This window comes from Bos mutus, chromosome 6 (genome assembly GCF_027580195.1).
Source record: "Bos mutus isolate GX-2022 chromosome 6, NWIPB_WYAK_1.1, whole genome shotgun sequence".
Lineage (NCBI taxonomy): Eukaryota > Metazoa > Chordata > Mammalia > Artiodactyla > Bovidae > Bos > Bos mutus.
The window spans coordinates 5,456,630-5,473,011 of record NC_091622.1 but is presented as its reverse complement, the minus strand read 5'-3'; the positions used below and the strand labels follow the sequence as shown (position 1 = coordinate 5,473,011).

The 16,382-nt window shown below is 42.2% G+C and overlaps 1 protein-coding gene across 2 annotated transcripts in view; it reads right to left on the bottom strand.

Annotated features, from left to right (window-relative positions):
• LOC138988206 (uncharacterized) overlaps positions 1 to 15,879 on the bottom strand; it is a 55,381-nt gene extending 39,502 nt beyond the window's left edge. For both annotated transcript variants that reach the window (XR_011464447.1, XM_070371930.1), the window contains exons 1-7: positions 15,752 to 15,879; positions 14,423 to 14,561; positions 8,666 to 8,841; positions 6,714 to 6,875; positions 3,237 to 3,346; positions 2,535 to 2,715; positions 1,202 to 1,340 (exon numbers count right to left, since the gene is read on the bottom strand). Coding sequence is in view for 1 of the 2 variants with exons in the window: in XM_070371930.1 (XP_070228031.1) it covers positions 1,202 to 1,340; positions 2,535 to 2,715; positions 3,237 to 3,346; positions 6,714 to 6,875; positions 8,666 to 8,841; positions 14,423 to 14,561; positions 15,752 to 15,838 (994 nt within the window). In the remaining variant the exon portion in view is untranslated. The remainder of the gene's footprint in view (positions 1 to 1,201; positions 1,341 to 2,534; positions 2,716 to 3,236; positions 3,347 to 6,713; positions 6,876 to 8,665; positions 8,842 to 14,422; positions 14,562 to 15,751) is intronic.
• Positions 15,880 to 16,382: the final 503 nt, after the last annotated feature.

Genomic DNA, 16,382 nt, shown 5'->3' with positions numbered 1-16,382 from the left:
CTGAGGGGTCCAAACTGTGGATAACACATAGGGAATTGGTTACTGGCTAGCGTGCTCTCTTCCGTTTGATTCCCCCTCTTCTTCTCCTGGTCAACTCTATCTCCCTCCTCCTTATTCTCTTCTCCATCTAACTTGGTGAACCTCTCTGGGTTCCCTCACTGTGGAGAAGCTTTTCATCATTAACCTAGATGTTTTATCATCGATGCTGTACAGATAGAGAAGTCTTGAGGCTACTCTAAGAATAAGACTGAAAACCAGAGACAGGAGGCTTAAGTTCAAAACCTGAGAACACCAGAGAGCTCCTGACTCCAGGGAACATTAATGGACAAGAGCTCATCCAAAAGCCTCCATACCTACACTGAAACCAAGCACCACCCAAGAGCCAACAAGTTCCAGAGCAAGACATACAACGCAAATTGTCCAACAACGCAGGAACATAGCCCTGAGCTTCAATATACAGGCTGCCCAAATTCACACCAAACCCATAGACATCTCAAAACTCACTACTGGACACTTCATTGCACTCTGGAGAGAAGTCCAGCTCCACCCACCAGAACAGGGACGCAAGGTTCCCTAAACAGGAAACCTTGACAAGCCACTCATACAACCCCACCCACAGTGAGGAACCTCCACAATAAAGAGGAACCACAAGCTGCCAGAATACAGAAAGGCCACCCCAAATACAGCAATCTAACTGATGCTGAAGCTGAAACTCCAATGTTTTGGTCACCTGATGTAAAGAACTGACTCATTGGAAAAGACCCTGATGCTGGGAAAGATTGAAGGCAGGAGGAGAAGGGGACGAGAGAGGATGAGATGGTTGGATGGCATCACCAATTCAAAGGATATGAGTTTGAGTAAGCTCTGGGAGTTGGTGATGGACAGGGAGGCCTGGCACACTGCAGTCCTCGACCCCAAGGACTTGGGGTCACTGTAGTCCTTGGGGTCACAAAGAGTCGGACACGACTGAGCAACTGAACTGAACTCAACGAATCGTGATGTCTCCTAAAGCTGTACTAGTTGCTTCTTGAAATCAGAACAGTCTTATCCTTGCTTTGATCTCACAAGTGGGAAACTTCCCATGTCTTGGAGCAGATGGAAATTACTGCCCTTAGAATGTGCTTTGGGCTCTAGGATCTCCCACTGACCCCTGGAAGCCTTGCTGTCTTTGGCATCAAAGCCAGTTACATTATTCACGTACCTGCAACCTTCTCACTGTTATCGGTAATATCAGTGATATCACTGTTATCAGAACTCACTGACGTCTCTCCAAAGAGACAAGTGATATCTTCTCCAAATATCTTGAGACAGTTTTCAATGAGAAATTGTATGAAAGAAACCTGTAACACGAGGGGGCAAAAAATGGGGTATTACTCTACATATGGTGTAATAGTAAATCACATTTCATCCATGAATCTTGGCTCTAACCAAAAATGCAAATGAAATCTGAGAAAAATTCAGACTTGACTAAAAAATATATAAATATATTATATATACATCAGCTTTTTCTAAGACATAACTCCTACTTTAAAGAGTAGTTTGGGCTCAAATTTTAAAATTCTTTTAGTCAGTGGGCTAAAGTTATAATATGAAGCCTGGTTTAATAGCTAAAATTTTGTAATGATGGTTAACATGCTTAAAACTAGGATGATTTTTAAGTATCCCACATAGGATATGTGGGACAAAAATGTATATTCTCTTATTAAGTTTTATTTATTTTTAAGAAAATTTTTTTTAGTTTTCTTGAGATAGATTTTATATATCTCATATTATTAAAATTTATAAAGTATCGAATACAACACCAATTGTGAATTTCACTTCAGTGAAGAAATATCTGAAACTTGGGTAGCAGAGGTTTCTGTGTTGGCCAGGGGGGGGTTGTGAAGGAACAAAGCATCTGGAGAGAAAACATGTCTGTCTGTTTTACCACATTCCCTTGCCTCACACTTGCTGTCCAGGGGAGCTTGGAGAAGAGCTGTGATCTTATTAGGCATGTTGTGGCTCTCTTAGGATGTTCTGAAATATTTTACTAGCTTCCTCATCCTCAGGCAGAGACACAAGAGAAGCCAAGTATTTTCCTGAATGATCCACAGCTGGCAGAGTGCGGCCAGTATGTGTGGAGCCTCAGGTGCTCATATTGCCCAGGCCGCTAAGATGTGCAGACAGTGACCAGATGTATTGGGTGTCATCATTGTGTAATGACGAAATCATAGTTTGGGGCCTGTACACCCTCAGTGATTAGGCTGAGAGTTGAACCTTGGCTCTCTGATTCCAAAGCCAGGTTCTTTTCTATCATATCATCCTACTCTTACCTCTCTATCGTTTAGTCTCTTGGATGGCAAAGGGGAAGTGAGTCAACTGTTCTCAGTTATAATACACCTTCCCATGCCCAACCAGAGTAGGACTCTGCCACTCCAAGGCAGTGTAATTAAAATGTGCACTTAAAAACTGGTTCATCAGAGTTAATACTACAGACTTCAGGTTCAAGATGGGGACTCTGCTCCGCAAGGCATAAAAATGAGAGATCTCGTTACCTGTTTGGTGAAGTTTTCTGAGCTGCCAGAATTAGACAGACAAAGCATGCTTGGGGTTATACACACTGATAAATTATAAGCTGTCATCTGATTGGATGAGGATGGTTGCTCAATGTTGTAAAAAAGTCCAAAATGGTATTGTGGAAAAATTACATTGGCTCTCGGCAGCTGGACTAGTTGCCTAAGGACAGAAAAAACACACACTATAAATACAGCGAGTCATTTTGCTTAGTAAGTGGAAATACAGAGAACAAAGTACTTCTTTTTATACCATGTACACAGTCCATTCTCACAGTTCCAGGCATGAAAGCATACAAAAATGTTTCACTGAATTTAATTCCTGAACCAGGTAAGACCTACTCTGGTTAGTTATGTGTTTGTATTTAAGATCATACCACTGGCGGATTGGTTCTTTATCATCTCATTTTAGAACAGCGGATTCATCTCCAACAGTTTCAGGTGTTCAGAAGGTGTAAAATGGTCATGCATTCCATGTTAATAAGATTAGGAGAAAAACACCAATTACAGTGTCACCAAAAGGCATGCATCTCTCTTCAAACTGGCTTCCATGGGCATGATCAAGTGAAACCCCGTGATACTGATCATTATTTTAGAGGACACAGCTGTAAACTATAAGCTAATATTTTCCTAAGAGTATGTTGGTTGTATTTTCTCTGAGTTGAGTAATTATGGCATCATTACCTCTGGGTTGCGGTTGTTTTGTCTTCCTCCTCGCCTTGATCAATAACATCAAGCCATTTATCGTAGGGACTGGATGAAAATATGCTTCCTTGGATATTTTGAAGAAAATCCTTATATAGATCAAAAAGTATATATTATTCTTAGGATAAATTCAATGAAGAAATTGCAAAGAAAATATTTAGTGGAAAAATTCAATTCAGTCCACAATTCCTTCACAGCCACGCAGACTGATTCACACAGAGTTTGGCTGTCATTCTCCACAGCATTGCACACCCAGAAGTACTGGTTGGATTTTCCCCAACTAAAATTAGAAGCATAAAAGCAGGGTCTGGGCTGTAGTGAGAATGAAGCTAAAGCTCCTTCTATTGCCTGGAACTTGTCTCTGTGTACATGTTAACACATTAGTACAAACTGGCAAGGCCTGGTGATAACTGATCCTAAATCCTATTAGTTTCTTGAAAAGAAATGCACATGCCCATTTTGTTTGTTTACTTCAGACACATGCTTGCTTGTGATTCAAGAAAGAGAAGTTCTGAAATAAAACAAACAAAATTACACCCCTACATGCTCTTATACACATATTAAGAGAAAACCTGAAGTATGTGTGCTCTTTGGGAAAAAGCTAGTATCGAAATAGCTTCAATCTTTTTCTTAAAAAAAAAAAATCATATAAAAGTTCAGTTCTACAGACTTTTAAGCAGCAGGTGTTAGAAATAAATCAAAAGACCCAAAGGTAAACTACATGTTACCCTTACAACTCTTTGAATTCAATATATCCACCCAGAGAGAAAACTGAAAATTTAGATACATTGCAACTTGACACCTGTGGGATAGAATATGCAAATGTCAGCTTCCTAAGTGGAGGCCTGCAAACTTTATCCTGATGACCAAGTCTTAATATCGGAGAATGGGGCCTATTAAAATGGATGAAATTGTAACCTGTTGTGCAAGACTGAGGGGAAATGATGGCATTGCCTTGCCAGTTTCAAAGGCACAACTTGCTTCCACTGGTCTTAATATACAGCCTGACTTCTCTTAATAGTATCTTCTTTACGCAGTGTTTCTAAGCCAACTATCATGATTACAATCCTGTTAGTGTTCGCTTGTTTCAGTACTTATTGAGCTGCTGTTTGTGTCAGGCACTCTCTTGAGTACTGAGGATAGAGTATGAAGATAATGTACAAAGTCTCAGTCCTCTCATACTTTTTCTTGGAATTGGTATAGAGTACCCAATGCTGGTCATCAGGGTTTCACTATGCTTCTTATGGAGTGTCCGTCCATACATTTGGAAGGAGGAAGCACTCCATTTGAGTTCAGCCATTCAGTCCTGTCCTACTCTTTTTCTACCCCATGGACTGCACACCAGGCTTTCCTGTCCATCAGCAACACCTGGGTCTTGTTCAAATTCACATCCATGGAGTTGGTGATGCCATTCAACCACGTCATCTGGCTTTGGCTTCTGGGAGTCTGGGAGTGTGCAGCAGGGCCTTTGCCTTGTGTACCAAACTACATGCACTTGGAGTGTGTCTCTTCTCTCTCCTGAACCCTGTGCTGTAGAATCGATTGGTGAGACTGAGTATGGTTAAGCCAGGACATGACTCATGCAGAATATGCCATGGTATTTGCTATTGGACCACTGTTTATACACAGTTTAATGACAAACTCAATGTGGTTCTGACTATATATTCATTTCTGATTTACACCAACTCCATGGTTGCTTTGACATATGGTATTCTCAAGGCCAAAGTTGCAAGGTTTGATTCCCCACCAAGATCAATCAACTTTAGGAAGAGAAAACTTTGGGACTGCTTAAGACCTGTACCCATAAGTTGCCACCCTCTTACTAGTCTTACTAGCTTATAGCATGGAAACAGGCAAGAGCCTAGTAACACTTGCTCAAAAAAAGTGAATCAGTTCCAAGTGTGCACCTTTTAGAGGGTAGCACTCTACTTGCTATTTGCACACCTAGTGTGTATTATTATGGGTCAAGTGTAGTAGGGGTCAACTCTAAATCATACCTGCACTGTTGCTACTTTCATACAATCGAACATTAATAGGGGACAAGGAAACACCATATGTTATTTGGTTTCTAAGATAATTTTAATAACCTGTCTGTAGTTATTACTACATCAATATATTTTTGTTCATAGCTGCTAACAAGTACCAAGATGGATTGATTAATTTTTTCTTTCTGTTGTATTATTATCGCCTGGTAAAAATTTAACTACACACGGGTGATTTAGCTGTATCAGTTCAAACTCAGTCTATTTTTTTTGTATAAATCTATTGAATTTTGCAAAATTCCAAACAGATTTTGATTGTTGCACTCCTTTGAAAAATAAGATTTATAAGATTAGGCATGTAGTAAAACTGGTTACCATGTAACTGTAACCTTGGGTGGTGGGCTAAACTGACAAGTGTTAACAAAGCCCATTAAAGATGGTAAGGGAGATAAAAGGAGGAAAAAGGAGGAGTAAATGGTGGCATCATCCCTACACTAATTTTCAAGTAAAAGGCATTGAGACACGGGGGAAGCAAGGATGATGAAGTGATCAGAGATTTTGGTGGCCTCACTAAGCGTTTTTTGATTCATTGTAAGACAAATGGGCTTCCCAGGTGGTGCTAGTGGGAAAAAACCTGCCTGCCAATGCAGGAGATGCAAGAGATGCAGGTTCGATGCCTGGCAGGAAGATCCCCTGGAGAAGGGTATGGCAACCCACTCTAGTATTCTTGCGTGGAGGATTCCATGGATAGAGGAGTCTGCTGGGCTACAGTCAATGGGATCACAGAGAGTCGGCTGTTACGAGGCGACTAACACACACAGACACACAAACACACACACTAAACACACGAATTTACCACAGTGAGTAAACATCTGTCCTGCATCCATGCTAAGTTGCTTCAGCCGTGTCCAATTCTGTGCCACCTCATGGACTATAGCCTGCCAGACTCCACTGTCCATGGGATTCTCCAGGCAACCATACTGGAGTCGTATGCCAGTCCCTGTTCCAGGGGATCCTGGAAACCCAGGGATGGAACCCAGGTTTCCTGCATTGAAGGCGGATTCTTTACTGTCTGAGCCACCTGGGAAGTTACTTCTGTTAACTGTTTCCAAAAGCTTCATATGAATTTTATTTTGGAAATTGGCCTTCATTAGGAAGGTGATGAGGAAGTCATCCAAAGCAGGAAGCTTGTTTTGGTAAACACTCAATGTGTAGGTGGGTCTTTTGACGTATATTGTTATTCTTTTGCATGAGTGTTCCGAGTCAAGATGTGCAATGAAAAAGGAAAATATCTAATGTATGGGGCGTATAACATTTGCAGTACCTTCCTTCAGTTTTGCGTTGTGAAGTGTTTTTCACTTTTTTTCAGATCCTTCCTCTCTTATGCCTATTAGGTTTCTTGGGCATTCATAATGAAGACCAGTCATATAGCTTCAGATTTACTGTGTGTGGATGATGCTCAAACTATCCTTACCTTTAAGACCGACGATATCACAAGCACTGGTTCCTCATTCAAGTTCACTGTGTCTCCACAGTTTAGTTTCTTCTGTAGGGCTCTGCATGATTTTATACTGGCTGATTTTCTGAAGATGCCTTCTGTGAACGACCCTTTTTGATTGACAAAGGAAAGCATATCCTATAGGGAAGGAAAGAAAAGAAAACTGTGGGACATTTCATGTCTAGAAGCCCAGAGCACAAGCTTGCTCCTGTTTTGACAGAGCTGTGGTATATGAGGGTACAGTTCTAGAACAGCACCGAAGTCAATTTGAAATTTTTTCTTCAGTGTCTCTAAATATATTTTCGACCCAACAATCGATCTGACTTTCATACACTGAAACATTGTAAACACTCGTGTAATCAGATTTTCCGTTTCAGTGAATTTACTGTGTTAAACGTCTCTGCTTTGAGGCCTTTGTAGATTCACCCTCTCCTTCTTCACCGCTCCTTTCTCTTTATTCCCTATTATAGATGCTCTTCCCTAAGTGTGGAAATCTTTTTGCCATATGCATGCTCCATTTGTTTCTTCCCCTTCCAGGGACTGTCCACCCCATTCAGTCCTGTTTCCTGTATTCCCTCCCCTCAAAATCAGGCTCAATACGTCTCTCCTCCTTCTCCGATGACATTCCTGTCTCATCAGCCTTTCTAGTTCCTTTTCCTGTATTTTCATGTCCTCTGCTGTCTGCAGAGTTAGAGAGACAACAGATATTGGAGCCAGGTTTTTCAAGGAATGTGGAATCTGTTATGCCAGTCATCCACTGTGTGACTTTGGGCATAGCACATACTTGGGTGAGGCTTTTTTGTTTTCATTGATGAAGTGGGGGTGATGATAGTCATGGCTACCCCCTAAATTTTCTGTGAAAGACGCAAGGTCTGGGGTAGTAGCTAGCACGTAGCTAGTATGATGAATTTCTTCATATATACCATAAAATTCCCTGCATCTAGTGTAGTGCTTGGAGAGATAGTGGACAGTGGACAAGAGTTAATGCTTACAGTTCAATACACTAATTTGATATAGCAGAGTCCGAACTCTGTGACTCTCTTTTGACACCTTCTGTCAGGAGCAAATGATTCATCTTTGCCAGAGGATGCGTACTTTATGCTTAAACACTTGAGTTGCAAATCAAATCCCTGTGAGACATTTTGCATCATAAGGGGGAGTAGACTCAGCTGAAGGAGACTTGAGACTCGTGTGGACTTCAAGGGAGGAGACGACGAGACATATGAGGATGAGGTGGACTCTCAGAGATTCTTACACACAGAGTCTGAAGGAAAGCTACGCGGTCAAAATAGCCTGGAGTTAAAACTCGCCTCCAGGACCTCCCCACCATTCTATGCAAAACAAGCACTCTGTCACCCGAAGGAAAAAATGGACATTGGGTTGATTTTGCCCAGCTCCCAGCCTGTCCCAGCCTCTGGCTGATCTCCACAATTCCTTGCCACAGCTGTTTAAGAGATAACTACTCTGAACAACCTTGCAGAAGAACAGGTCCCCTTAAGACTGGAGCTTTCCACATACGTGCCTCTATATACTTCCTCTTTTCTTGGGTAAGGGCAGCAGCTCACTAATCTGACTGCTGCCCCTTCTCACCTCATAAAGGCGATCTGTAAAGGACTGCTCTCACTCTTTTCCTCAACCTCGCCTTCTCTAACTGCCTTAACTTAACTTACAGGGTCCATGTTAACTGGTCTGAGCTGGTATAGATGGGTCTTTGTTGAAATCAGCGGAATGGATGAGAGTATCTTTTCATCTTGTACTTGCCTTCTGACTCTGCAGTACCTAAATCAGATCTTATTCTTTGAAGTAATGTTATGAATCTTATCGGACAAAGCCAGACTTCTTCATTTGGGAGTAGATTTGGAAGAGAACACTTGGTCTCTCAGCACTCCCCTTCTCAGGAAGGTTACAGAAACCAAAATAAGACCTACCAGAATTGGGGTGGGCAGGGTGTCATTATCACATACATCCTCAAGAGGAGCTCCAAAGAGCTGTTTTGGCTTTGTGGGTGGTAGACATGGGTGTTGGTTCTCCTCGCGGGTCCTGGAGATACAGCCAAAGGCCCAGTTTTTGAGAGAACTCTTCCTAACTGTCTTCTTGTCTGAAACTAATGTAGAAGAGAGATTTTCACTAGTAGCAGTTTAGCTTATTTAGCCTGATTTCCACCATTTACATTCAGCAGCATGTTGTTCATGGCAGAGGCTGAAAGAGAGAAACTGAACCATTTGTTATATAGCATTCCCCTTATTCTAAAGCAGGCTAATTGCATCCTTGTGGTGTTAACATGTTCTTCTTGCCCATATTCTGCAAACCAGTAGTTAAACCTAGAGGCGTGATCAGACACAGGGTTGATTCTCCCTGTGACAGTATTCCCCAGACAGTGCTCTCTATTCCCTTTGCCCTGTGGCATGAGACACTTAACCTATAGTTACACAAGTTTCCTAATATTAAGTGTTATCAGTGGATTCTGGGTTCAGATCTCATTTGAAAGGCAAAATTATTTAATATTCAAATCAAGCAGCATTTGTAGGAAGTTTCCGTCCTCTGTTCAGTTACCTGTTTGGCTTTCTGAGTACCCGTCATGCACAATTTTCTCCCTTGAAAAGAATCGCCTTTCACGAGATATCCTGCCTGACAGTGCTTATCAGTCAGCCTCTCGACCTCTCCTCTGGGAGGCACACACCTCAGTCAGCTCAAGGATGACTTCCTGCCCTCAGGGTCCTTGAGAAGTAGTCATTAATTGCAGACAATGTGGTAAGATTACAGGGGGCCAGTTTTTGTGTGTGTGACACCTTACTCAGCTAACCCAAAGATGAATTTTAACTACCAACAGCCCCTGTCAAAGGATTGTTTTTCAAAAAGAGTGATCAGCAATGAAGAATTGAGTTCAAAGTGTCTCAATGTCCAGCTATGAATGTTTTTTCTGATATTTCCTCAATAAACCTGCTTAATATTTCCTTAAATAACCTGCTTAAATAACCAGCTAAAGAAGTCAATTAGAGGAGCCCAGTTGTAGAAAAATAAACAGAAGAATTTAACCAAATCTTTTAAAATGCCCATCCACTTGTCTTTCGGAGACATAGTGAGTGCCGCACCATGTCCATTCAAGTGAGTGAACCACTTGTGGTGCTGGGTGAGAGAACCAGAAGGCTCCTATTCTGCCTCTTAATTGGATGAGTTACCTAAAAGTCTTTGAGCGTCAGTTTGCTCAAATGTAACATAAATGATGCTACTTACACCTGACTGGACTACATAACATAATGTACTACCCAGCACAAGACATGGCACATAGCAGCCTTAATAAAGGTAATTTCCCTCCTTCAGAAGGCCTAAGGCAGCCTAGACATCAGTCGCCTCCCCCTAAGCAGACCGCACCCCCATTCTCCATTTGACTGTGTAGCCTCCAGAAGGTGTGCATTCCCGAAGGAATGCCATCACTTTGCCTTAGGCTCTTCCTGCCCTGACAGTCATACTACCATCATTTTAAAAGGAGATAATGAAGAAAGCAAATGCATTCTTAAATTCAGGAACAGATTCTCCTAATTAATATGTACAAACGTGAAAAGATACATGTTTATATGGGTTGAGTTGCTTTATGCACCCTGGTTTCCCTACTCTTAACCTGATTCTTTTATTTCTAAACTACCCACAGGTATTCATGTATTTCAAATGTATTCCTTCATTGTTCAGCTTTAATAAGAATACTCTTAGGAAGAAAACTCTATCAGTTGGTACAAAGCTATATGGCCAGCTAGCCTATAAGCATAGATGGAAAGCAAAATAGACATTAAGGCCTACGCTTTTTTTTTTCAGGCCTAGATGGAGCTTTCGTAATGTACATTGGTTGGTGTTAGAGTTCTTGTGGGCTCTGTGACCAATAAGACTATATACTATAGCCACGAAAAGTATGGTGCTCAGTTGTTCAGTCGTGTCCAACTCTTGCGACCCCATGGACTATAGCCTGTCAGGCTCCTGTCCGTGGGACTTCCTGGATCATAATACTGGAGTGGGTTGCCAGGGACTGTGAAACAGGTTAACTTTACAACCTCATCTTTCTTAAACAATCCTGGCAAGATTTAGGTTAGTGTTTTTCCTCATGCTCAAATTAGGGTTTGAATGTTAAAAAATGAAATTGTGTAACTTTGTGGGTATAGAATAAAATTCTAAGAATACAAATACTTTAAGTAGAAATTCTATTCTGGCCCCAGTACTTGCTAAATTAGGAAGACATTTTATTCAGAGAAAGAAATGTCAATGGGACAATACTGGAATGGTAGCAGGGATGATTGCAAGGGGAAAGACTTAAAAACAAACAGACACATAAGCATTCAGTCCAGTTCCATTTGCAACCTAGGTCTGAAACAGAATGGAAAGAGAGCTTGCTGTGGAGGTAGAATCCAGAGTTCACGTCTCAGAGGCGGTCCTAAGGTGGCGGAGAAATAGAACAGAAAGACGACTTTCTCCCCACAAATTCATCGAAAGAACATTGAATGCTGAGCAAATTCCAGAAAACAATTTCTGAATGCTGGCAGAGGACATCAGGGACCCAGAAAGGCAGCCCATTGTCTTTGAAAGGCGGTGGGACAAAATATAAAAGAGAAAAAGAGAGACAAATGAGGTAGGGACAGAGATCTGTCCTGGGACGGTAGTCTTAAAAGAGGAGAAGTTTCCCAACACTAGGAAACACTCTCATTGGCAGGTCAGTGGGGAGTTTTGGAATCTCAGAGGGTAACATAACGGGGAGGAAAAAGAAAGAAAGAAAGAAAGAAACCCCACAGATTGCGTGCCTAACAACAACTTCCAGCAGGGAACTAGTCCAGACACTCACAGTTGCCACCAGCAAGCGGGGGGCCTGAACAGGAAGGTGCGGGCTGCATTGCTTAGGGTAAGGGCCAGGCCTGAGTGCCCTGAGGGCAATCTGAGGGAGCTAATGTGAGATAGCAACCCAAATTGTGGGATAGCCAGACAGAGAGAAAAAAACCTATCCTGTGAAAAGCCCTAATCTAAGGCACTTCCTGGCCCACTCACAGAGCAGAGGACTGAGAGAATACCAGAGCAGAGCTAGCTGGCTGTGCACTGACTCATCTCCCACCAGAGACAGGGAGGCAGGCGGGGGCAGCCAGAGCCTGAAAGGGGCAATCTCAGCCCCAGAGAGGCATCCTCTACAAAACTGCAAGCAGGCTCCCATTTGCTAACCAAGACTTGTTGGGATACTGGGCGGTTGACATCCGCTGGGATGGTCGCAGCCAGAGATCAGCTCCCCAGAAGAGACACACGGCCCACCTGAGACGGGCAGGCCTGCTGCCAACCAGCAAATTGAGCGGCTGGGATGGGGGAGGTATAAGACACACCACACCTGGGGGTCACTGTGCTCGTTAAGCACCTGGTCGCCTGAGCTGCTCGGACATGGGAAGGGCACAAAACGCAGGTCCAACTGAGCCTGTGCCTTTGTGGAGTACCTGAGAACCTGAACCTGAACCTGAACGGCTTAGACCTGGGAAGTACACGCAACCCAGGGCCCACCTCAGACAGTTGCAGGCAGAGCAACCTGAGCCTGAGCAGTGTAAACTGGGAAAGCACACACACCGTGAGCGGGGGCAAACCCAGTGCGGCCAGGACACTGTGAGCACACGCCAGGGATATTTGTTTGCAGTGCTCCTCCGTCACCACAGTACCACTGAGTAAGTGGGCCTAAATAAGTGACCACCTTCGCCCCCATGACTCAGGGCGGAAATTAGACACTGAAAAGACCAGCAAACAGAAGAAGTTAAAATAAACAGAGGGAAGCGCTCTGGAAAAGACAGGTGCAACAGATTAAAACGTTGGAGTTAGCACTGACTACAATGGAAGGGGCCTATAGATCTTGAGAAGTATAAGCTGGATAACGGAACTATCTGAAACTGAACTAACCCCACACTGCCCACAACCACTCCAGAGAAATTCCTATGTATATTTTTACTATTATCATTAAAAAAAAATTTTTTTATGTCCTCTATTGCTTCTTTAATTTTAATTTTTATAACCTACTATTACCTTTCAAAAAAAAAAAACCCTATTTTTAATGCAAACTTCATATATATATTTTATCATTTTTTGTTACTTTGTTTTTTTTTTTAATACTGTATTTGGGAGTCTCTAACCTTTACTGTAGACTTTTAATGTTTGCTTTTTGGTATTTGTTGTCAATTTTGTACATTTAAGAACCCAATCTTCACTGCCCATTTCTACTTGGGAGTTTGATCACTGCCTTGATTGCTCTCTCCCCCTTTTGACTCTCCTTTTTCTCCACCAGGTCGCCTCTATCTCCTCCCTCACCCTTTTCTTCCCTACCCACTCTGTGAATCTCTTTGTGTATTCCAGGCTGTGGAGAACACTTTGGGAACTGATTACTGGCTGGATCTGTCTCTCTCCTTTTGATTGCCTCTTTTCTTGTCCTGGTCACCTCTGTCTCCTTCTTCCTTCTCTTCTCTGTGTAACTGCATGAACCTCTCGGAGGGGTCCAAACTGTGGATAGCACATAGGGAATTGTTTACTGGCTGGCGTGCTCTCTTCCGGTTTGATTCCCCCTCTTCTTCTCCTGGTCAACTCTATCTCCCTCCTCCTTATTCTCTTCTCCATCTAACTTGGTGAACCTCTCTGGGTTCCCTCACTGTGGAGAAGCTTTTCATCATTAACCTAGATGTTTTATCATCGATGCTGTACAGATAGAGAAGTCTTGAGGCTACTCTAAGAATAAGACTGAAAACCAGAGACAGGAGGCTTAAGTTCAAAACCTGAGAACACCAGAGAGCTCCTGACTCCAGGGAACATTAATGGACAAGAGCTCATCCAAAAGCCTCCATACCTACACTGAAACCAAGCACCACCCAAGAGCCAACAAGTTCCAGAGCAAGACATACAACGCAAATTCTCCAACAATGCAGGAACATAGCCCTGAGCTTCAATATACAGACTGCCCAAATTCACACCAAACCCATAGACATCTCAAAACTCACTACTGGACACTTCATTGCACTCTGGAGAGAAGTCCAGCTCCACCCACCAGAACAGGGACGCAAGGTTCCCTAAACAGGAAACCTTGACAAGCCACTCACACAACCCCACCCACAGTGAGGAATCTCCACAATAAAAAAGAACCACAAGCTGCCAGAATACAGAAAGGCCACCCCAAATACAGCAATCTAACTGATGCTGAAGCTGAAACTCCAATGTTTTGGTCACCTGATGTAAAGAACTGACTCATGGGAAAAGACCCTGATGCTGGGAAAGATTGAAGGCAGGAGAAGGGGACGAGAGAGGATGAGATGGTTGGATGGCATCACCAATTCAAAGGATATGAGTTTGAGTAAGCTCTGGGAGTTGGTGATGGACAGGGAGGCCTGGGGTGCTATAGTCCTCAAGCCCAAGGACTTGGGGTCACTGTAGTCCTGGGGGTCACAAAGAGTTGGACACGAATGAGCAACTGAACTGAACTGAACGAATCGTGATGTCTCCTAAAGCTGTACTAGTTGCTTCTTGAAATCAGAACAGTTTTATCCTTGCTTTGATCTCACAAGTGGGAATCTTCCCATGTCTTGGAGCAGATGGAAATTACTGCCCTTAGAATGTGCTTTGGGCTCTAGGATCTCCCACTGACCCTGGAAGCCTTGCTGTCTTTGGCATCAAAGCCAGTTACATTATTCACGTACCTGCAACCTTCTCACTGTTATCGGTAATATCAGTGATATCACTGTTATCAGAACTCACTGACGTCTCTCCAAAGAGACAAGTGATATCTTCTCCAAATATCTTGAGACAGTTTTCAATGAGAAATTGTATGAAAGAAATCTGTAACACGAAGGGGCAAAAATGGGGTATTACTCTACATATGGTGTAATAGTAAATCACATTTCATCCATGAATCTTGGCTCTAACCAAAAATGCAAAAGAAATCTGAGAAAAATTCAGACTTGACTAAAAAATATATAAATATATTATATATACATCAGCTTTTTCTAAGAAATAACTCCTACTTTCAAGAGTAGTTTGGGCTCAAATTTTAAAATTCTTTTAGTCAGTGGGCTAACGTTATACTATGTAGCTTGGTTTAATAGCTAAAATTTTGTAATGATGGTTAACATGCTTAAAACTAGGATGATTTTTAAGTAGCCCACATAGGATATTTGGGACAAAAATGTATATTCTCTTATTAAGTTTTATTTATTTTTAATAAATTTGTTTCTAGTTTTATTGAGATAGATTTTTTATATCTCATATTATTAAAATTTATAAAGTATCGAATACAACACCAACTGTGAATTTCACTTGAGTGAAGAAATATCTGAAACTTGGGTAGCAGAGGTTTCAGTGTGGGCTGGCGGGGGTTGTGAAGGAACAAATCATCTGGAGAGAAAACATGTCTGTCTGTCTTACCACATTCCCTTGCCTCACACTTGCTGTCCGGGGAGCTTGGAGAAGAGCTGTGATCTTATTAGGCATGTTGTGGCTCTCTTAGGATGTTCTGAAATATTTTACTAGCTTCCTCATCCTCAGGCAGAGACACAAGAGAAGTCAAATATTTTCCTGAATGAGCCACAGCTGGCAGAGTGTGGCCAGTATGTGTGGAGCCTCAGGTGCTCATATTGCCCAGGCTGCTAAGATGTGCCGACAGTGACCAGATGTATTGGGTGTCATCATTGTGTAATGATGAAATCATAGTTTGGAGGCTTGTACACCCTCAGTGATTAGGCTGAGAGTTGAACCTTGGCTCTCTGATTCCAAAGCCAGGTTCTTTTCTATCATATCATCCTACTCTTACCTCTCTATCGTTTAATCTGTTGGATGGCAAAGGGAAGTGAGTCAACTGTTCTCAGTTATAATACAGCTTCCCATGCCCAACCAGAGTAGGACTCTGCCACTCCAAGGCAGTGTAATTAAAATGTGCACTTAAAAACTGGTTCATCAGAGTTAATACTACAGACTTCAGGTTCAAGATGGGGACTCTGCTCTGCAAGGCAAAAAATGAGAGATCTCATTACCTGTTTGGTGAAGTTTTCTGAGCTGCCAGAATTAGACAGACAAAGCATGCTTGGGGTTATACACACTGATAAATTATAAGCTGTCATCTGATTGGATGAGGAATGTTGCTCAATATTGCGTAAAACTGCAAAAAAAGATATCGCAGAAAAAAAACTATTGGCTCTCGGCAGCTGGTCTAGAAGCCTAAGGACAGAGAAAACACTTATAAATAAAGCGAGTCATTTTGCTTAGTAAGTGGAAATACAGAGAACAAAGTACTTCTTTTTATACCATGTACACAGTCCATTCTCACAGTTCCAGGCATGAATGCATACAAAAATGTTTCACTGAATTTAATTCCTGAACCAGGTAAGACCTACTCTGGTTAGTTATGTGTTTGTATTTAAGATCATACCACTGGCGGATTGGTTCTTTATCATCTCATTTTAGACCAGTGGATTTCATCTCCAACAGTTTCATGTATTCAGAAGGTGTAAAATGGTCAAGCAGTCCATGTTAATGAGATTAGGAGAAAAACACCAATTACAGTGTCACCAATAAGGCATGCATCTCTCTTCAAACTGACTTCCATGGGCATGATCAAGTCAAACCCCGTGATACTGGTCATTATTTTAGAGGACACAGCTGTAA